Here is a 22290-nt window from a genome sequence, read left to right on the forward strand (position 1 = left end):
TGACTGTTTGCAACTGAGGAAGCTGTCTAATTCTTGGCTCAGAATTATTCAGGATCTGGCTAAAAAGATGTCATGTAGAAGGAATAATCAGTATTTTCCAAGTAATTTACAGAAAAATGAATAATGAATGGAGGAGACTTCTGCCAACAAACCTGACTTTAGTAAATTAATAATTACTTGATATTAATAATAAAATATTAACAGTAAAAGAGGAAAGTAAGTTTGCTCCCTCATATTGCTTTCATTACTATGAAGAAAATTTAGGAGTTCTAGATAGGTAACCTTTGGAAGGCTAGAAATAGGGAAAATTAAACATGACCAGTCCCTGGAAGAACAATCATATATCTACTAGGAGAGGATTAGGTGCTGTCCAGCAACTTAATTAAAAGCCAAAGGCACTGAGTAATTAAACTTGACTGGAAAGTATTTGAGTTAAGTCATGTCAATAAGATCTAGAACTTTCAACAAAAAATTGCTCTTTTGCTTAGACTTCATTTCAGTATCTGTTTTGTGACTGCTTTTTCACTAACTAGTAGTGTTGTTAGCTGAGGCAAGGCATTAATTTCTATTTTCATGTAAAATAAAGCAAGCCCAAACCAGTCCCTTTCAGAAAGAAGAGGGATGAGGAAAGAGGCAGGCCAGTTGAACTACTGGAAATAAGAAAATATGTCAGCTAGAAAACTTTCAGAAACAAATTTCTTCCTAATGTAGTGGGGGTCTTTTTTTTTCTTCTTTTTTTCCTCCTTCTTTCAGTAGGTAGGCTTGATTAAATGCTAGCTGCAAAGAAAAAAGTATTGGTAAATGTTGATAAAACTAAGAAATGCAGTTTCAAACCCACTAGTAATGGCATGTGTTATGTTTCCCTGTATGTCACGCTTCCTAATTATTTAAATTGCACAGACCAGCTGTGATCTTACTCCTGCAATTCTGACCTCAATTCTGGAGAACAGCTATAATAGGAAAATGTGTGTACCCTGTTTTGTGGTACAAATATCGTATGCCAGAAAGAGGCCAGGCTGTCTGTAAAGTTCGAGCAATGTTAGATCAGAGTTGCTAATAGAAAGGCAGGAAATGAAACCAGTGAAGGGATGCAAGGACTGCCAATGTGCTGAAACATTATTATTATTATTATTATTATTATTATTATTATTATTATTATTATGCTTCTGGAGATAATGTGAGAGTGCCTTTGACCAAAATGAAAGAAACTTAAGAGTTTCTTTTTTTCAAGGACCACTGGAATGTCTCCAAGCCAGCTAAGCTTCCTTCCGATAATGACCAAAAAGAGGATCCTGCAAAACCAGCTAGTGCCATCAGTCAGGCTAAAGCTGTGAAGAAGATGAGCCTTTTTGAGGAAGATGATGATGAGGATTTATTTGCAATCACTAAAGAGAGGTGAAAACACCTGATGAGGAACAAGTTTTTCAGAACAGCCCAGCATTGCCCTCAAAACTTCAGAGCCAGACACATTTCGAGTCTTCTCCTTTGTAACTGATGCTGAGAAGGAAAGAGATGCATGAGTGGGAACAGGCTGGGTTGGGCTCTTTCACTTTGCTTGTATTTGTGTGGTGGCTTTTTTCCTCACCACTGTCAAACTGGGCTCCTCATTTCACTGCCTCCAAGAAGGAATCCTGCTTGACCCCCTTTCCTCTCCATTTCTGCAGAGGAGGTTGGGAGAGTGGTAGGATTGCTGAGAAGTGAGGAGTCTCTTACCTAGGGCCTGTCCTTGCAAATGATAGCCCTAAGTTATTATTCCTAAATGGATGCAGTAAATAGCTCCTGAAACTTTTGCACTGATCCTTAACTTTTCTCCTCTCCCTCACTGCAGCCAAAGAAAGCCACAGAAGGTATCACTGCTGTTTGAAGATGATGCTATTAATGGAGAATCACTCTTCAGCTCCCAATCAACACTATTTCCTTCAGCTGCTAAGACTGCAGTGGTACTTTCCCCTTTCTTTTAAATCTGATGTTAAACATTAATCAGTTTTTTCATAGTGTGTCTTCTTTGTCAGGTACAGAGTGTAGGCCCAGCGTGTTTTAGACAATGGTAGTTCTAGCAAACTTGGAATGGGATCGAGGCAGACTGAACTCATGCACGTAAAACTTCTCAGTAGCTGTAGCCTAATGGAGATTTTGAAGTCTGCTTCATCAGCAACCACCAGATTTGTTCAGCTTATGCTAAAAGTCTTTGCTGAGAATGTTCTGAGAACTCTGAACTGTAAAGTGCCACTAAAAGGACAGACTTCACCTTTTTTGTCAGCATTCTAGTTGACCATTCAAATATGTCTACAGGCTTTTTACTGGCCTTTTGAGGGTGCCTATGCTATTCTGTCTCTTACAAGCTCAGCCCATGGTGTACTGCCTGTCTACTGGTGCTCTGGAATAGGAGGAATGCTAAACTTAATACAGCTGTATCTGTGATGGGACCGCCTCTCTCTAGTTTTCCCCCCATGCCCCCACCCAGCTTTCTACTTACCAGGAAAACAATTAGTATAGCCCATAAACATTTCTCTTGCCCTTTTCAGATTGGATCAAGTGTGGGCTTGGGAACAGAAAAAGAACTGCTCAAGCTGCAGTCTGGCTACTGGCAGTCACAGGAAACAATGCAGTAAGCTGGCCAAGATTTCCAGAACATGCACTCTTAAGCCTGAAAATGATTCCTGGTACTCTTCAACCAGACTTACAGTACTAAAAATCAAAACTCACAAATTGGAATGTCTCATGGGAATTAAGTAGGAGAGAGAAAGCTTGTTGACAGTGTCCTAGACTTCTGCAGATGGCAAGCTGCAAACCTGTTGTTCCACAGGACTGTATACTACTTGTATGCACATCAATTTTGTGTCAACATCATTCTCAATTTTGCAGGAGAAAGTAAAACCAGCACAAACACCACCTTTGTTTAATGAAGAAGGAAAGGAGGAAAAGGAAAATGTGCCGGACACAGCAAAGCCTAAACATATAGAAGATACACTGTGGTGTTTAGATGAGCCTGGAGCAGTTCCTGTGTCTAGAGGAGCAGATGTTGCAGGGCAGCAGACAAAGGAAAAAGTGAGGGATTTTTCTTACATTAACCAGAAGCTTGGCAAAGATTCGGTTTAAAGATCAGTTTACTGCTTTGGGGCAGAATTATTTTTCTGGACTGCATCTCCTATTGCTAAGTGCTAAGGAGGGAAGACTTGGTCTCCCTGTTGCAAAATCACTTGTTTGGTAGCCAGCCGGCAAATTGAATAAATAATATTTTAAAGTTGTGTCAGAATTAGCATAGAGAGGAGTTGGGAGGGTTGTTTTTGTTTTTGTTTTTTTCAGACTGAGTGGGGTAACTTTTATTCACATGCACAGATCTTTCTTTTGAAAAATCCAACAGCCTGTACTAATGTGTAGGCTTTGCCTCAGGCTCAGTAGCTTTATTGTTTGACCATACCATTTGATAAATGTAAATGAATGTAAAAGCTGTGGAACTGTGGCTCTCAGTTGTGAATTTCTTCTGGGCAGTAGTGCTTACAAAAGGAAACTTGTGTGTTATTGAAAAAGCTTCAACAGAATTTATTCTTGGGCATGCTTCTGAGTGCTTGTTGGGGAATTACCACTTAATGAATTTCCAAGGTACTGTTATCATGTTTTATGCTTTCCTGAGCACCTCTAGGGTTCAGATAGTGCTGCCACTCTGAAGAATCTCGAATTGCATGGATTAGATATATCAGAAATAACAGCAAAGCTGCTGAATGCACCCTTGTGCAGCAGATGCAACCTAGTATATAAATGAGGAGGAATGCTTATGTAGGAAACTACTTATCAATAGCACTATTGTGTAGGATGCAAGAGGAAACCTGTATTTTCATGAAAGCGATGAAGTGTGTTCCTTTATCTGTTGTAGTGTCTCTTGATTATCTGCATGTTACTATTCTGTCTGCATAGGAAAAAATAATTCAATTTGTCTGTTGTGGTACTAGGTTACAGAACTCTGACCAATGCTAGCATTTAACTAAGGAAAATTAGCATTTTAGGGCAACTTTAAGCTAAATTTTGGCCTATGTGTAATGTCGTGGGGGTCTTATGCTGTTTTTTTCTCCAACTGTAGTTGGAGCCTTTTGCAGCAGCAACCTTAGAACAAGTCAGTAATTCAGATCCGTTTGTCACGTCACCACCAGCTCTGGAGAAGGATGTCAAGACCCAGGCTAAAAAAGTTTTAAGTTTGTTTGAGGAAGAGGAAGAAGAAAGAGTGGAAGATGAGGATGGCATTAAAAATGCACAGAAAGAAATTGGTGTGGTGAGTCTAGAGAAGTTCTGGGACACTAGGAAATAGTATTTCTACCTGCTCTCTTCTAGGAGAGCTCTTGGTTTTCTTTTCCCTCCTTTGTCTTCAGGCCATGTAGAGTAGTCTTTCGTTATTTCTAAACTTCCAGATTGTATGGGTGAGAAACCGTGCCTGCCCTTCCCTGTGAGTGTGAAACCCTTTGTCTATAAACATTTCCCACAAAGTCTAAAGCATTTTAATGTGTACTGGTATGAAAAAAAAAAAATCTGCACTGGTGTTTAGTGTAGCTGCTTGATATCTGATGTACAGAACTCATTCCCTAGTTACCGCTCAAGGTCAGAGGAACTAGAAAATAGAAGGAGATGGAGTTTGAAGATTATGCTTTATTCCTTCTCTCTTTTTTTTTTTTTTTTTTTTTTACATTGGTACAGTCTGCTTGGTGGATATATGCCAGCAGACTTGGCTTCAGCTAGATGTATCTTAAATTTTGTGCTTAATGCTATTTTCAAGAATGTATGTTCCTTTTTTTTTTTTCTTCAGTTGCCATATTCTGGCTTTCCTGAACTAGCATATGTCATTAACAGGTGGGCTTTGAATCATCAGCTGCAATATCCTTGGAACCATGGCAGCTTTCCTATTCAAATGCAGATGCACAAAAATTTGTTCAAGTAAACTTGAAGTCGTGTCCAAAAGCACATACTATATGCTACGGTATACCATAAGGTTCTGTCACCATATTGTTGCTGTATAAAATAATGCAAATTGTCAGCCATAAAGACTCTACATATTCCATTTTGAAATCTCCGGAGCTGAATAAAACAGCTCTTAATGGAGAAAAAACTGTTTCTAGCTACTTCTGAGATAAAACAGATTGTTAGCCTGAACATTCATTTATCTGTTGTGAATGTATGGTGTGGTTTTGGGGCACATTGCAAGATGGTTGCAAAAAGCCACATCTGTCCTAGGAACTTAGGAAAACCCAAGTCCTTTCGAAGCCTTTCTGGAAAGCATTCAGCATATAACAGCTGTGGAGTCACTGAAAACCTTTCTCCCTGCATCCCTAGAGGCATAAATGATAAATTGTAGAGACAGTTTCTCAGGTCACAGAGAGCTCTAGTTAAGACTTTACATTTTGCTTAATGGTTCTTTTTGATGAGAAGATTGTAATACAAGTACTTATGGTATATTTTGCAAATTCAGTCAAACTAAAAAATAAATCTGATGGTTAAAGTTGTATTTATGTTACTGGGGCTGTAGTGTAGCCTTAAGTGAATTGCAGGTCTGCCTTATCACTAGCTAAATAAGCCTGTGAACTAGATGCCTCCTTAAGGTGGGTTTTCTCACTGTGTGAATCTGTCTCCTCTCCTTTAAGCCTTCTGAGAAAGGTATGCGTCCCAAAAGCACTGGAGTCTTTCAAGATGAAGAGCTTCTCTTCAGTCACAAGCTTCAAAAGGATAATGATCCGGATGTTGACCTCTTTGCGAGCCCCAAGAAAACCATGGTGAGTTTAAAACTTTCCTCAAAGACTGTTTTCAAACAACAGGTTTGGAAGTGTGCAGCCTGTGAAGCTTCCAGTATTCCTCCTTTGGACCCCGCTTAGTGGTCACTGATCTCTGGGGAGGGCCAAGTGCCAGAGTCAGTTTAGATTTTGTGGGCAGCAGGAGATGTGCTTTTGATCTGTGACTTTTTTTTTTTCCTTTCTCTTCAGTCTGCAAACCGTATCATGAAGCCATCATCTGGAGGAGGGCTTTTTGGGGATGATGATGAGGATGATCTCTTCAGTACTGCTAAAACAAAGCCTCCGGTATCTGCTCCTCTACTGTAAATGGCTTCTGTAAAAGACCTTGGAAAGAAATGTGTAGAAAGGATTTTTTCCATATGTATTCCTGCAAGAAATGAAGTGACATGATTAACAAATATTGTCTTTTTAAGAGAATGAATAGAAATGGCTGTTGTGACCCTGAAGACACAGGGAGCAAACAGATGCAGTAGACTTACTGAAGATGGAGTGGGAGAATTGGGTTCCTTTCCTCTGTATGTGTTGCTGGGACTGGCTTAGATGTAAGAGACTGCACCTGGGCAGAAATCAGAGTGGTAGAATTGTATTTGTATTGTTCAGGGTTTGTCTGGTTTTATAGATGATTTCTTGGAGATGGGAAAAATTCAGCTTACTCTGTTCCAGAAGGTGATAAGATTCTTTAGGCTTCATGTGCAGTGTGGGAAGGATAGCAGTAAAAAAACTGCACTCTGCCTTGCCAGATAGCTAATGGCTAGCAACCAGGTTAAAGGATTGTTAAAAGTTACAGTCCCTTCATTGAGGCATTATGTGATCACATGGCCCTCTTTGTCCATTGCAATATGAAGTAGCTTGAACCTCTTCTATAGTAGTTCAGATGAACCTAATTCTGGCTGTAGTAGCCTAACTGTACAGTTACTGTCTTCCCTTCTGAGAGGTTAACGGTTTCCTCCACTCCATCTCTTTCCATGTGACCAGCTACTTCAAGGTAGAGCTATCCTTACAGCAAAAACTCATGTGATTCACGTACTTCCGTATCACTGAGAAGTCTCTTAGAGTGGGTTTAGATTTTTTTTTTTTTTTTCAAAACAAAGTTTAGAGCCAAATAGACAGTTCTGTCAAGTTTATAAAGATAACAAGGTGAGACATCTGTTTCTTCAAAACAACCTCTTCTAGTGCAAAAAGACAGGGAGTGAGTTAGTGTGTTTGTATTTTTTGTTTTCTTCCCTCAAAAGGCTTAATGATTGTGCAAGAAATTTTGATTGTGTATCCAGAGCAAAAGCCCCAGGTCATTAGCACAGTGGTAAAATGTTGCTCTTGGGAACAGCACTTGTAATTACCTGGCAACGTAAGTCTAAAAAAGTCAAGTTGACTCCTTACACACTATGTGTAGCTCACTTTCCTTTGTACTTTAATTCTTTTGGCTAATCATCATAATAAAATAATGCAATAATCTCTGCGTGAACCCTAATTTTTAGGTTCAGCCCCTCTACAGAAGAAATTTAAATATCCATTGTAAGACTTTCCATCTTTCGTAGTGTTTATACTCGTCCAGGCTCAGAGTCCAGTTATTGCCTACTTGAACTGAGGTTTCATTTGCTGTTACGACTTGCCTGTCATTCATATCTGCCTGAGCATTCATACATGCCAGACTTAAGTTTTATGAGTTTTGGCCTTAAATTGGTTTAGTTTAAGGCAATAATGTGGTATTGGAATGTTCCTGATAACTAGTTGTTACCTGGATTGTTTTTAGAGGGTGAGCAGCTACAATAATGAGCCAGTATGCACTGCAGATGGCTGAAGTTTTAACGTGTGTTCTAAACTGCTACTCTAAATGTATTTAGTATTTAACTAAATTGAAGCTAACTCTTCCTTTAATCTATTTTTTTAATCTCTAATTGAACACTGGGCTAGAAAACTGACAGTAGTTCCTGAAAGTTCCTTCTCTGAGGACTGTGTAAGAAGTGGTTTTAAGTAATGAGGGTTTGGCAGTTGTATATGGAGCCTGCTTGCTTGAAAATGAAGAAGTATCTTTCCTTAGCTAGCTTTGTGCTTTTTTTTTCCTGTTGCCCTGTGTATGAGAAATGTGTGTGCATTTGGAAGTTTATCCAAACTCAATTTATGTATAAATACTATAGACAAAAAAGGCTGGAGTAGGCTAAAAGGAGAGGAAAGGACAGCCCCTTGTCATTACAAAGACAATACACAGTGACTCTGCATTGCAAAACCAAAAGATGGTGCTAGTATCATGTGAAAGGGAGATTGTGAAAAACTTTATTTGGTTTTATTTGTCCTACAGACCATACTTTTTCTCTATTTGTCTTGACTTCTGGTCTTAATGTTTTCAGAAAATACCAGAGAAGAAAACAGTTGTTAAGGCTAGTACTGGCCTTTTCTTGGAAAGCAGTAACCTTCTGGAAAATGCTTCAAGTGCCAAACAAGATGAAGCTCCAAAGGCGGAAACCACAGAGGTAAGTACCTAAATCTTGTGCCTTGAACAACATGCACAGAAAAGTGGTATGCTTTGTTTAGTTTTTTATCTTTTCAGAAGACATATTCAAAACAAATGTCTGGCCTTACTGGTTGCAAGCTGTAGAAATTCAGCAACATGTGGCCAAACTTGTCTTTGCTTATCAGCTTGTGCACTGTTATCAACAAGAGGTTTAAATGCTGTTGAGATAGTGTGTGAGTGAGTGGGCAGTGAATAAAACAAGAGTGCAAAGTACAAAGCAATGAAGAATTAGGGGTTGGGTTCAGTGTGATGGAAAATGAGGTGTGACCCCTTGCTTGTTCTTGTCTGAAGCACCAGTATCTGTTCGAGTGAATGTGAAACTTCAAATGACAAGTATGCTTTCTCAGAAGGGCACATAGCATAAATCTGTGGTTACTGAAAATCTTACCTTGGAGGCTCTATTATGAGCAAACAAGACTCCTACTCCTGATCTTAATCTTACTGAACCACACGTCTCTGGGAAAGGCAGCCTGGATGTGAATTCCAGCTTGTGCCTCATCAGAGCTATTTGCTTGTTTTTTTTGTTGTGTGAGTGTGTTTTGGGGGGCAGGGAGGCTTGTTTTTCCCTAGGCTGAGGAACAGAGGGTTAGTCTGTAGAGCTAGGAATGAGACCGTTTTCACTTGAAGCGCTGTACTCCTCAATGTAGAGAACCACACTAGTCTTTCCTTTTTCTTTACTGCTGACAGTCTGGTATAAGAGCTTGTCTGAGGTTCAGCTGAAACCCCCAAGCATGTAACTGGAGAATGATCCCTCTTCTCAGATGGTGGCGTTCCCCTGTCATGCTGTCAAAGCCCTCCAAAACAGTGTCTGAACCTTTCAAAATATCTAGATGCTTCAACCTGGCTGATGGAGCTCTGAGTAGTTACTCATACCCACAGCAATACAGCCCTGCTCAGAGCCATAATAAATTACATACATGTGGAGAGCAAGCCCTTGAAGAACACCTTGGCTGGTTTGGCTCATCCTCTAGTCCTAGAATTGATCCAAGTCTTCAGGCCACACAGCTGCTCTTCCTCATTTAGTCTGGTCTAACTTCTGTTATTGATGGCCTGCTTCCTATAGGGGAGCTCGCCTGTCTCAGAAGCTGTATTTCTCTTGCAGGCTGAGAGATATACCTTTGTAGCCCTCTTTCCTTGGTTTCCTTGAAGTTTGTGACCCTATTACAGGCAGTTACAAAGAGAAATGTCAGTTATAACATGAACTGGCAACATGGCCTCAGAGGACTTTAGGAGGGGATAAAACAGAGTGTGATTGTCACTATTTGATTCCACTAGAGGAAAGTGCTGTATGATACCTGGAAAAGATGGAAGTTGTAGAGTTGTTATGGCAATGCACAATACTAGGTAGAAGGAATGAGGACTGAAAAAACCATAACAAAGATGGGACTAGTGCTTGCAAAGAAAGGTTTAATGGGGAAACTGAGAAGCTCAATATTGAGTGACTATAGCTCTGATAGTTGAATATGTGTTAACAGCAAGGTATCTTCAGAAGAAAATGATGAGCAGTGAGCTGTTTTCTTTCTATAGATATATTAAAATGCGAACTGTGGTCTAGTTGAAGATGCTGGTATCAACTTGTTTAGCTGATGTTTAATCCAGTGTAATTTTGTGCAGAAATTTACAGGTCCTGTTCCCATTAAAACCAAAGAGCCCTCATCTCGGATTGGAAAGCTACAAGTAATCACTTTACTGGCATTTTGACTTTTTAAAAAAAAAAAAAAAATAAAACTTCCTTGCCTCACTGATGGCTCTCTGTGAAACAATCTTTTTACTTCCTTACCTTGCTCTTGTGATTTTTTTTTTCAGATGACTTATTGTCCATTGTTACTTTTTCTGTATTGCATGTTCAATGTTATATTCCTTCCGCTGTGCCCCCTTCAGACCTGACTCTGCACTATTTAACTCTTTTTCTTTTCTTTCCTTTTTTTGGGGGGGTGGGGGAGGGGGAGAGGGTGGGCTACTCTTTGACCTGCTATTCTTAACATATTCTAAGTATGCCTAAAGACTCTTGGAGGCAGAGGTGGTGCTGGTGGGGTTTGTTTTATCCTTTTCTGCCATGAAAAGGCTAATAACTGCCTATATTACAATACCATTCTGATGCTGGAACTGTTCTTGTCCTCAGACAGGATGCTGAGCTACATAGCATAGCCACAGTATGTCAGACCAAACACCTATTCTTAGAGCTCTCACGTAGAATAATCATGCTGAGCTCTCCACAGATTTAGTGAGACAGAGGACATGGGAAACAGAAGTGAGTAGACATGAGAGAGGCCAAGCACTTTTAGGAGTAGAACTTGAATGCCTAAATGCACTAGCTCTTGCTGTTTCTTTGGGCCATGCTTCTCTTAGGCAGCATTAACATATTTTTGTGTATGTGTTTTCTTTCTGTTTTGTAGGCTAACTTAGCTATTAACCCTGCGACCTTGTTTCCTGGTGCAATGCCTAAGGTCTCCAGTGTAAAGCCTCCCTTGCCAGTTTTGGAGACTCCACTGCATGAGCCCAGCGACGTACAGAACAGTGAAGCCTCCTGTGCTGCAGGAAACAATGAAGAACTCGGTGTGAGCTTTGATCAGCCCATGCAAGCAGATACCTTACACAGTGCCAATAAGGTAGCAGGATACAAAAGGATATTAAAAACACAATCTCTCTGTACTCTTAAAAAAAGCTTGTGTTTTGGTATACAAGTTCTTCTCTGTGGTCCATCTGAATCTAAATCTAGATGTGGAAGTTCAATCCTTCCCCTCCCCAACCATGAAAGAGAAAGTAAAGTTCATTATATTCTTAGCTCTGTAAAGGGCTTATGCGCATGCTTTATTTGATTAACGTTTTAAAGAACATGTACGTCACCTAAAATACCTTCAAGCTATAGTGAAAACCACTGTATTTAGCATAATATTGTGTTCTGTTCCATCCCAGTCTAGTTCATGTGACGCTAGCCTAAAACATAAATAGATAGCTTCTGTGACAAGATATCAAGAACACATCACTGCTATAGGCTGAGCTGTACTTCTGTGGGTAGAAGTGTCATGCTGTCCTAAATTGTCACTCTGAATCCTTTTTCAAGCAACAAGTTAGGTTTTTTCCAGAAAAAGAGTCACTGCTTTTGACGTGACAGATCTCTACCTCCTGGCTCACTTTGTTTTTCCATTCATACTTCTTATTTTATTGACTGCAAAAGACATTCTACTTCAGGATTTAATAGTTCTTTAAAAATGATTGAACCATGTAGTTTTTGTCTGGGTTTTACAGTTCTATAAATCTCTTGGGCTTTCTGAGAATAGTGATTTGAACAAGATAATTGAGGGCCTTAACATTGCTCCTTTCTTCCCTTAATGCTGCTGGGGCTGTTCATTACTACAGGAGAAGCAGAGATAACCTGAAGATATAGCAGCTGTCACCATAATGGATGACTTGACCGCTTAGTGCCAAATGAGTTTGGAGCTTCTACTTCAGATGAATACATTACCATGTAGGAATCTTTATTTCCAATAGCAGCATGTTTGGCACAACAAATAAAATCCTCTATTGTGATACTTTTAAGTAGATAGGTTTGCAAAAGAATAGAGCTACAGCAGCATCTAGTTAATCTTGAATTTTTATTTTAGTACAGCAATGCTGCAGGTTTGCTACAGAAAGAGTCTGGGATGAAACACTGTAGAAACTATACAATGAATGTTTTTTGTGGCTCAGACTACACATTCTAATTTTGGCATGTTGTTGCTTCTTGAATCTTTCAGTTCCAAGTTTAAGTTGTAAATGTATGCAGCCAAACACACTTTTTTTTTTTTTTTTTTTTTTTTTCCGAAGACTGGATTAAAGCAATGTACCCAGCATTCTATCTGTGCTTTCAAAGCACAGTACATGGATCAAGGGACTGGGCTTCCAAGTATATTTCCCCTCCATCCTCATTTTCTGGCTTTATGACATGCCTTGCTTATACAGTCCCACATCCTGAAGGCAGATCATAGAATCGTAGAATAGGTAAGGTTGGAAGGGACTTCTGGAGATCATCTAGTCCAACCCCCCCCCCCGCTCAAGCAGCATCACCTAGAACATGTTAGAGAGGGTTGCATCCAGGTGGGCTTTGAATATCTCCAGAGAAGGAGCAACAGGGACCCCCCCCCCCTTGCTGTGCTGCTAAAATGATTGTGACAAAAGAACATGGCTCCTCTAAGCAAAGTTGTCCGCCTAGCTTGTCCTTTAATTCCAAAGTGGCAATTAGTAAAAGGGGAAAGAGGATTGTACTGTTCTGTTTCCTGCCTCTCTGAATACTCCTGCCCGTGTAGGATATGGTAAGGGCTATAATGAAAATTTACAGGGGGGTTGCTCTAAAATCAGCAAAGGAACAAACTACAGCTGGCTACACACAAAATTAAGTGGAAAATTTTATTAGTCATGATCTGGACAGAATGTGCACTGCAGGAGCAGAAGCCCCTAGAATAGCATGTTGTCAGATTGAGATGTTACCTAAAGCTGAGGGTCTAGTGTCTTGCTGACCTGTGTTGTGACTCTGTAATAGTTAGCTGTAGCTTTTGCACCACAATTACGCCCAGAAAGTAGCAAACAGAAAGCTGCAAAAGTGAGGCTTCCATTTGTCTCATCTTTCCCCTTTCTGAAAAATGAGGGGGAAAGGGATGATGCTGAGCTGATGATCCTTGGAGCCTGCTGCGTATTTTGAAGCTACATCAGTGTCTGCTCAACTTTACTTTCTTGGCATTCCCAGCTGAGCTTGTTTAAATGTACATGTAGCTGTTCAAATTACTTAAACCCAAAGATATGAGCAGATCTTGGAGTTAATCCAGTTTCAAATGTGTGCTAGTATGAAATGGATAATGCATGTTAACTTGTAGTGATGTGAAGGCAGATGAAGCGTTACAGGAGAACACAACATGAATCTTAACCTGTCTTCTGCAAAGTGTGTTTTTTTTTTTTTTTTCTTGCACATAACTGTGTTCTGCTTTCACTGCATGCTTGCAGACCAGGATCAAGGTTACAGGAAAACGGAGACCTCCTAGCAGAGCAGCCCGTCGTCTAGCTGCCCAAGAGTCCAGTGAGACTGAGGAGGTGGACAGTGCTAAGGAACTGCAGTCTTCATTACCAAAACAGAAGTCAGCAGTAGTGACTGTAAAGGAGCCCCTTGCTACTGAACAAATGTCCAAGGAAAATGGCTTTCTCTCTGGCTTGTCGCTACCACCTCATGGTAACATTCTCTCCGTTGGGACAGACAAACTCCTTTCTTCAGAAACCACCTACCAAGATGATCTGTTTGAATCAGAAGACCTTTTTGCAAGCAGCTCACCATCCAGAGCAGCTGCACGATCAAAGACAAGGGAGGGAATGGCAGAGAGTTTGACTAAAAAAAATATTAAGGATAAGGAGAAAAAGTCTGTTCTGTCTGTTCTGGATGATCAGGACAGTGATGATCTCTTCCAGTCTGTACAGCACAAATCTTTGAAGAAAAATGGCCCTATTCCCTTTTTGGAGGAGGAGGAAGATTCTCTCTTTACCTGTCATAAAACTGGAAAGGAGGAGCTGAAACCTGCTGTCCAGCAAGGTGCTGACCCTACAGTGCAAGATATCTTTGAGGTAATGATTGAGAGTTGCTAGAAGAAGTTAGGGGCAAAGCCCGGCACCTTGACCTTTTGATACTCAGGATCTTAGCAGGACTTTCTGCTTAGACACGGGTTGAATGGAGACTGTTGAGTAGGATGGGGTATAGGATAGGCCTTGAAGGTAAAATACTAGATATATGCTGCTACTGGGCAATAGAAACCCTTTCCTTGAATGTTCACCCCTTTAATAGCAAAAGTGGGGTTAAAAGTAGGGTGTAAACATAGAACAGATATGTCGGTGGATGTGCCATGACACTGTATGTAAGACCTTTTTCACACTAGTAAAGTACTTTGTTCTCTTATTACCTGTTTAATGCATAGCAGCACAAATAGCTCTTTTAAAACAGGAATAAAGTTGGCAGACTGGGGAGTTGGTACAAGCCTCTGTGTGCTGTATTCAGTCTGTGCACAGTCTCACAGTAAGGCATGTCTGCTGGGCCTACCATGGGGAGAAGGACTTGACCTTACAGGTTTGTGATACCCAGGCTATCAAATCTTCTAAACATCTTAGGTGCTGCCTCTAGCTGAACTTAACTGTTCTGTTGGAGCATGTTATGTACTGATGATCTCCTTATGCTTTGTTCTAAGGATGATATATTTGCTACTGAGGCAGTTAAACCAACAAACAAAGCAAAAGAAAAAATGCCAGAGACTAACCTGTTTGATGATAACATTGATATATTTGCTGATCTCACCACAAAACCGAAAGAAAAGAAGACCAAGAAAAAGGTGGAACAAAAGTCCATATTTGATGATGATATGGGTAAGTGTTTAATATCTTGGTACAAACTTTATAATACTGCCATAATTAATCAGAGATGTTGTAGAGCCCTTTGCTTTCTTTTAATACTTGAACTGCTCTGAAGTCTCTGGCCATTTTCAGTTTTCAATCTTAGAGGACTTCCTAGAATGGTAGAACTAGCAAAGCATTTAAATGCTTTATAAAAGTGTGTATAAAATTGTCTTAAGAGGAGGAGTAGGATAATTCCTGTAGTAGTTTTCTCACTTTAGAGAATTAGAAGATGAATATTCCTTCTGCCTTGAGAAGGAGACTAATCTCTTGTTGTCATGGCCCTAAAAAATATACTGTCCATTCCAATTTCAGTGCTGTTTCTTATATCTTATTTTTGGATAAATCACTAATGTGAATAAACTAGCACCTCTTTTCCCTTCGCCTCCCCACCTTCACTATTACATTCACTATCATGGACTCCCATAAGATTTTGTTTACATCTGTGTATATCCACAACTTGCAAATACTATACTGGAGAGCAACAATTGGCTCCTTATCTGGACCTTAGTGACAAATCTCTTCTTGAACAATATAATTTAGAGAGGAGACTACCAGTTCTTTCATTCAAGAAAGCAGCATATGGTAATGTGAAGTAATGAAAAGAATGCTCCTTTCTTGCCCTCCATTGGTGGAGGTATCAGAAGTCATATGATCTTTGATTGTATTTTGTTTCTTCTCAGGCTCCTCGTGTTAATAGCTCTTGAAGCAGAAAGAGAACATTTTTCTAAAAGAAATATGGGGAATTCCTTAGCTTTAAGTCTGGTCATGCTTTATTCTTTTTGACCTACACAAATGGAATCTGATGTATTACTGTTTTTCATGAGCTGCTGTTATGTGTCCAATCTGATGAAATGACCTGTCTGAAATCTCTAAAGGTGTTAGAAAGCTTGCCAGAAAACGTTCATTTTGAGATTTCAACATCTGCTACTCTGAAAAATAAGGCTTACACGTTTGCAGACAAGGTATTTGAAATATGTATTGGGTAAATAGAAATATTTTGTCTTAATCCTTCATTTTTTTCCCCCTGTAGATTATGGCAAACAAAAGAACTTTCTGAACAGCTGCTTCCTTCCAAACACTTCTGCACAAAAATTCAGGACCTCATGTTGAAAAAACAGCTGGAGAGTACAATTTGAAAAAAAAAAATTGAAAATTAGTGCTAATAGATCCTTTTGCTAGTACTTCCACTTTTGACATGTATTATAGTGCTAGAGCTCATTGTTTGGCATCCTATCTGATGTTGATACCTACAGCACTGTTTTAAGGGATGGCTTCCCTTTCTGCACCCTTACCTGTTCAACTTCATGTTCTTCCACACCATTGACTGTTTCTGTGATGCAGCCACATATAAGTGGCTTCTTAATGTCCCAAGGTATAGGATTCCAAAACACTAGCAGGAGTGTAGAGAAGATGGTTGAAGATGAGGATGCCAGGCGGGCAGCAGAGTTAAGATTGGCACTTGCCTACCTTAAGGGATAGCTTTGATTATGGTGGTGCTTTACCAAGGCTGCATATTGCTGTCTTAGGAGCCCTGTTCTGGGTAAACATGAAACAGTAACTGGGTGCCCTTTAAGGAGGAAGAGGAAGGCTGCAGGCTACTTTCTTTTCCCTACCACACCTTCTAGTCTTTAGTATATTTGTGTCAGGTCTGTGGTGGCAGTATTAGAAGAACTATCTTGTGAGTCTTTCTCCTCCTAGCTTCATCAGTGACTTTTATGGCTGATGATGCAAGAAACATCTTGATGTCATCTCTGCCTATCTGGAACAGTGTGTGTATAGGCGGGAACTGGAGACAGAGCTTTCTTGTGCAAGTTGTCAATACTCTTTCCTGTGGTCAAGACTCCTTCCTCTTCCATACTCCTTGTTATAAAATGGGTGTGAGACCTCTACAACTGACAGCACCCCTGTGTTTCTCAACGGGCTGTGAAGCTAATTCATGTGATAACCTCTTACTTTGGAGAGATGCCAGTAGAAGATTACTCTGTTTTACTGCCTTTCTAAACTGCTGTTATGCTGAAATGCTGTCCTGAATTAATCCAGTGTATCCCTGTTACTTGGGATTGGAGGGGTTGAGGGGAAGAGGCAGCAAGAAGAGAAAAGCAAGTGCATTGTGATAGACCATCTCTTGTTTGACCTCTGCTAAAGTTAGAAGATGTGCTGAAGGCTAGAATAATGTTTCTCATATTCTAGACCACTAAACGGCTATCCTCCTCTGTGTGAGGCCTGCGTTTTCTTAACAGAGATTCAAGATCAGCTACATGCTACTTATGCTGGACTTACAAATCACTAATGATCCATATACTTAAGTTTGGGAATTGTGGGGTTTTCTGGTTTTGTTTCTTCTCACAGTCCCCCTGCATAATCTCTGAATAGTCTTATTTAAAAACCTTATTGTATGGGAAGAGATAGTGTTGTGTGTACCTAAGAAACCTTCCAGAATACATCTGTTCATAAGCCCTAAACAAACCTTTCTGACTGTCACCTCCAGGCCGTTTCATGGCAACAGTTCAGTACACAGACAGTAGAAACTTCATTCTTTTTCTATGAGCACAGTCACGAATATCAGTGGCATCAGCCACAAAAAGAACTGCAGGTGTCTGAGCTCTGCTGCTTGCACAGGTTATCCATACTGGAGGGTTTTCTATTACCTGTTATTCTCCGGGAGAGAAATCTAGCTAAGTCTCGAAAGCAACTAAGTCTTTCCACTTTGTGGTCCTGTTTATTCAAAACAGCAATGTTTGCACTGAGGAAGGCAGTAGAAGATCTTGAATCAGGACGGCAAATGGACTTTCTGAATACTCTGTAGGATGTCAGTCATAGCCGTCTGCCTCCTTGCATCTTAGCTGTGCCCTATTCTCAGGTGACTAATGCTTGTCTCTTTATTGTGCTGTAGGTTGAAGACTTTCTTATGACTAGCAGATGTCACAACAGTAGTCTCTAGCACTTACCATGTTCTTTTCTTCTGATTTACTTTGACACCAATCTCAGCAGCTCTTAGATTTCAAGCTCTTCAAGTACAGATGTTCCAGGTCAGAGGGATATTATCTGGAACTTGCAAAGTGGAAATCATTATGGATGTTTAATACTTATCAGATGCTTTTGAATGCTTGGACATGTAATAAAATATAAAGTATTTATTTTGCTCAACTGAGAAGAAAAAATATTCCTGATTTGACATACAGATACCAGCTCCCACATATGCTTCCTACAAATGCATTTGAAATTGCAATCTGCAGGAAAGCATTTGTTTATCACAAAATGTCCTTGGCAGTTGCTGCTGTGTGCTGGAGGCTCCTCCATGCAGTGTTAGTTCTGTTTGATAATTGCTTCCATTTAATAGCTATCCTTTTTCTTCTTTTTTTTTTCTTTCCTAGATGATATCTTCTCTAGCAGTCCAGTCAAGATACCCGTTCCCAAAAGCCGACCTTCTCAGGCAGCTGTGGATGTGAAATCTGAAAGCAAGGCACTGAGCACATTTGATGACCCACTGAATGCCTTTGGAGGCCAGTAGCCATGGAGGGGATGTTGCAGAGAGGAGGCCTTCCTTATGTCCTGTCCAGTACTAATACTCTGCATTATTCAATACAATAGAGCTGAAATGAGATGTCTGTGGCTGTTTAAATGACAGGCTACTCATTTTACATGGTTAGTATCTTTTACAGGGTCTAATTGCACTTAACAGTATATTTAAAAAAAAAAAACTCCGGTAACCTCCTGCTATTCTGTTTCCATGGTGCCCAGATGAATATAACCTGTGCAATACCTGCAATGAAGTAATCTATTATACAAAGTATAGTTTGTTTTATTGAACAGATCTACAAAAAGAATCATTGATATTGCTAAATAGTAAATGGAATCTGTTTAAACCAGATTCTGTGTTTCTTGCTTCTTTTTTGCAGATGAATGATTCACTTCACTCGTAAGAGAGACGCAGCTATATATATGTGTGTGTGTATATATACATATTTTCTTTTTTTTTGAGATAAGACAGTGATTTAACAAGATTCGATAGCAAGATGTGCTTTATTTACTGGATGGAGGGAAGAGTCAGATGAAATTGTCAAGGAGACCCTCCCTTTGAGTGGTGAGGCTCAAAATGGACCTCTTGCGTTCCAAATCCCTCCTCAAAGGGGTTTAGGTGTGGCTAGATTCAGTCTTAGTCACAGACTTTGATCAGTGGTTTATGTCTAAAGGATTATGTGCACAATTAGAGATGCAGCTTAGCAAAGTTTCCTTACCCACAACAGATCCTCAGTAAGTGAGTAACAGCATGCTGAATCTCTCAATTTCGAGGAGTAACCTTCAGAGGCGTCCCTACTCAGGGGGAGACTCTGCCATGCAGCTCATTTCTGCACAGGAATGCTCAAGCAGCTCTGGGCTGCCTCCTGTTTACGGGGTAAGATGATTGATGGTAAGATGGATATATTTGCATACCAGTCACACTTGGGTGGGCGCATGCTTAATTAGCCCCTGGCTATGTGCTGTTTACAGAGAAGTTGGGTTGGGGAGGGGAGGGGTGAGGGAGCACACAGTCACATTTCTCTACCGCTTAGGGCCATCTGTGTCATGACTGGAAAACAATTAAAATTACTACTATTATGTGTCTGGGTGAACTGTCAATCTATTGTGCTAATATTACTGTAAGACTGAGCCCTGTGATCAGAGACAGTTCTTCCTCTTGTGTCATAAAGTAATTAGATACTTTGTATTGGCAACTAATGCAGTCTATAAAACAACAATGGTTAATATTTCTCTGCCAGAAAAAGTATGACGGAACAGCACCTAGTACTACTACAAGACAACAAATGAATTTAAAAAATGAATTTAAAGCAGATGCTCAGGAAACCTCTTTGAGAGCGTTCTAGCTGCTACTCAAGCCATTGTTCTGAGATACCTGCTTCAGTCGTTCCTATTTCTGTAGCTGGCCTTACTTTATCAGGCATGAGAAATACTACAGGCTAAACATTTAGCAATATTTAGTATAAAGCACAGAAAGGTTGGGAGTGGTAAAGAAGATTGTGTATTGATTGGCACTTTAGGTGGGCCTGGCATTGATTCATGTTGGGGGTGTGTGTGTGGAGGGGGGGGTAAATGGAGAGTAGCAGTTTGGGGAAGAATGTGGGAGATCTTTGCAAATGGGTGTCTACTGTGGGAACTCTTGCACTTTATTTATAGGCATCACATCTGCTGCTTATGTCTCATACATGACTCGTACTGCCTCTTTTCTTCTGTGCTTAAAAGGCTTCAAAGACATCTTGAGACAGAAAGGCAAAAGAGATGGTGAATTTTCCTTTCTCTTCTCCATCCTCCTTCTCAGCCCTTCACACTAATAATTTGTATTAGCACTGCAAAGAGTGCAAGTCCTAAGCCAGGTGCTGCTGGAGTAGTAGAAAGCAAGCTCCTGTCCTTTAAAAGAGTTTCTTAAACTTTAATGTGAAAGCTCAGTAGAGAAAAGGCCTTGATCGGAACTTGCACTATATCATAGATCAAAATCTTTCCTTCTCTCCCCATCCCTCAATCTTTCTAAAGTGGCGTATGTTAAAATTCCCATATTAAATGTGTGGTTTTCCATTAGCTCCCCTTAACAGATTGTGAATCCTAGTCTAGGCACTCCACTTTCTGTTGTTAATTATTTTTCTTTTATCTGAGCAGTATTTTACTGAGGTTTTGACCTGATCCTTTTTTTACAAACTTTTCTTACACTCTCCTGTAATTATTTAGCTATTGATAAGCCAGGTGTGTTTTTTCTAGGAAGAGCAGAACTCAAGGCCCAGTAGTAGAGCGCACAAATTTTAGAAAAGTCCAGTATTTGCTATGTGCATCTGTAAACCATTAAATTTGTTTTTATGTGTTTTAAGTGAGCATGAAGCCCAACAGCTAGCCTAATCTTGATTCTTGCATAATTTAAAACCTGAATTGAGAAGTAAAGCAGTGAGTTTAATTAGTACCATTTAATTAACTAAACTTGTTTTATTTGGCATTTCATCAGATTGATCTGCCAGCCATGATCATGCTAGGAAAGTACTGCTGTTGCCCATACTCCTACTGAAAACAAATCTAATCGTAATATGTTAATTCGGAGTAGAATCAGATATTGACATTGAGTAAACTTGTCTTAGAGCACTGTATCTCCTGTTGTGAGCTGCCTGGTTTCAGCAGGTAGTTCATACTGTGCCCCTGTTCTGAGTGTTGTGTAAGGAGATTCTACATAAGAAGCGGGAGAAATTATTCTTTTGCTTTTAATGAACGCTCTAGCATGAATTGGTGTTGCTCTAACTTAGAAGCTATGCTGCTTTAATAGCTGCAGCATTCTTGCATACACACTAACGAGCCTTGTGTGCTTCTGAAAATGAAAAAGGAAAAAAGCTCAAAGGGAGAGAGAGGACTGATCTTTCTGCTTTGAGGTGGTAGTTTTGTTACTGTTTCATTTTTGCATTGAGCTGGGGCTACCTGATGCAATGGTAGCTCTGGTTACATATAGCCTTTGCCTCTTCCTGCATGGCTGCGTAGCTTCTGCTTTTGCTAGTATCCTTCCCTGCTGAGGATATGCCTGAGTGTTTCAGAACTACACATTCTTGAGGTTTTTGTCTTGTTAATTTTCAGCAATAGGTAGCTCTTCCTAGAAAATGAAGATGATGCTTTATAGAAGTTTGGCTTGCATTACAAGCTGTATCATCTTTAAATGTTTTTAAAGAAAACAGCCTTGAAGCATAAAATCTTCTAGTGCTGGGAATCCAAGCAGCTGTCACCCGAGTCTACTTCATGAAGTAGAAAGCGGTGTGTATTGGATGAGTGAAACCCGCTCGCAGCTCTGGCAGGGGCGTTTGGACTACCTCGTTGACCCAGGCCACTACTGAAGCACAGCATGCGTTGGTCGGGTCAGCTCTGGACGGGGTTCCTGCTGTAGCCCCTCTCCGCTAACTGAAGCGGGGGCGGCCGGGCCCCTACCAGTGGCGGAGGAGGCGCGAGGCCGGGGGGACTGCGCAGCACCCGCAGCCCAGGCCTTGTTCTCTTCCTGCCTTTCCATGTGTGAGGTGGCAGAGGATTTTTTTTTTCTGGATCACAGCTGAATTTGAGGTAGAAACGATGTTTTCCCACATTTCCGAACGGTGCTGTGCGGCCCACCCTTGCCCCTCGTCTCTTCCCACCACTGCGTCTTACGCCAGGGCCGCCATAAGCCTCCGCCCCGCACACTACATGTCCCAGGAGGCTCTGCGGCCGGACCCCCGTGTTGTCACGTGACGGCTGCTCGCGCGAGCGACGCTGCATCCGGGTCCTTCCCCCTCCGCTCCCCCCACCCTCCGCCCCCCCCCACACCCGCTCCCTCCCCCCGCAGGCGTCTTAACGACCACAACAAGCGAAATCAACGCGCTAAGGCCTGGAAGACACCCTGCCCTGATGGCTCCGCGGAGCACCGCCCCTCTCGAGCGCTGATTGGGCGGGCAGCATGAGAACAGCCGCCGCATTGGCCCGTCGCAGGACGCCCGGCGGGGATGTCATAAAGGCTTGGTAGGCGCGGAGGCCGCCGGGCGGTGAGCGGCGGCGGCGCGGGCGGCTCCGGGCTCCACCGCTCTCCCGCGGCGCCAGGCCCGCCGGGGCTGG

General features: G+C 41.0%; 1 protein-coding gene across 3 annotated transcripts in view; it reads left to right on the top strand.

Moving 5' to 3' along the window:
* The window catches only part of LOC134143102 (WASH complex subunit 2A-like), a 36505-nt gene extending 17946 nt beyond the window's left edge, over nucleotides 1-18559 (top strand). For 2 of the 3 annotated variants that reach the window (XM_062580839.1, XM_062580841.1), the window contains 12 exons: nucleotides 1232-1395; nucleotides 1829-1940; nucleotides 2866-3048; nucleotides 4079-4267; nucleotides 5628-5756; nucleotides 5964-6059; nucleotides 8120-8242; nucleotides 9898-9960; nucleotides 10680-10892; nucleotides 13261-13869; nucleotides 14484-14658; nucleotides 18063-18559. In XM_062580839.1, coding sequence (XP_062436823.1) covers nucleotides 1232-1395; nucleotides 1829-1940; nucleotides 2866-3048; nucleotides 4079-4267; nucleotides 5628-5756; nucleotides 5964-6059; nucleotides 8120-8242; nucleotides 9898-9960; nucleotides 10680-10892; nucleotides 13261-13869; nucleotides 14484-14658; nucleotides 18063-18199 — 2193 coding nt within the window. In that variant the 3' untranslated portion in view covers nucleotides 18200-18559. The remainder of the gene's footprint in view (nucleotides 1-1231; nucleotides 1396-1828; nucleotides 1941-2865; nucleotides 3049-4078; nucleotides 4268-5627; nucleotides 5757-5963; nucleotides 6060-8119; nucleotides 8243-9897; nucleotides 9961-10679; nucleotides 10893-13260; nucleotides 13870-14483; nucleotides 14659-18062) is intronic. The other variant, XM_062580842.1, reaches the window with a different exon arrangement.
* The last annotated feature ends 3731 nt before the right edge of the window (nucleotides 18560-22290 follow it).

This window comes from Rhea pennata, chromosome 7 (assembly GCF_028389875.1).
Source record: "Rhea pennata isolate bPtePen1 chromosome 7, bPtePen1.pri, whole genome shotgun sequence".
Lineage (NCBI taxonomy): Eukaryota > Metazoa > Chordata > Aves > Rheiformes > Rheidae > Rhea > Rhea pennata.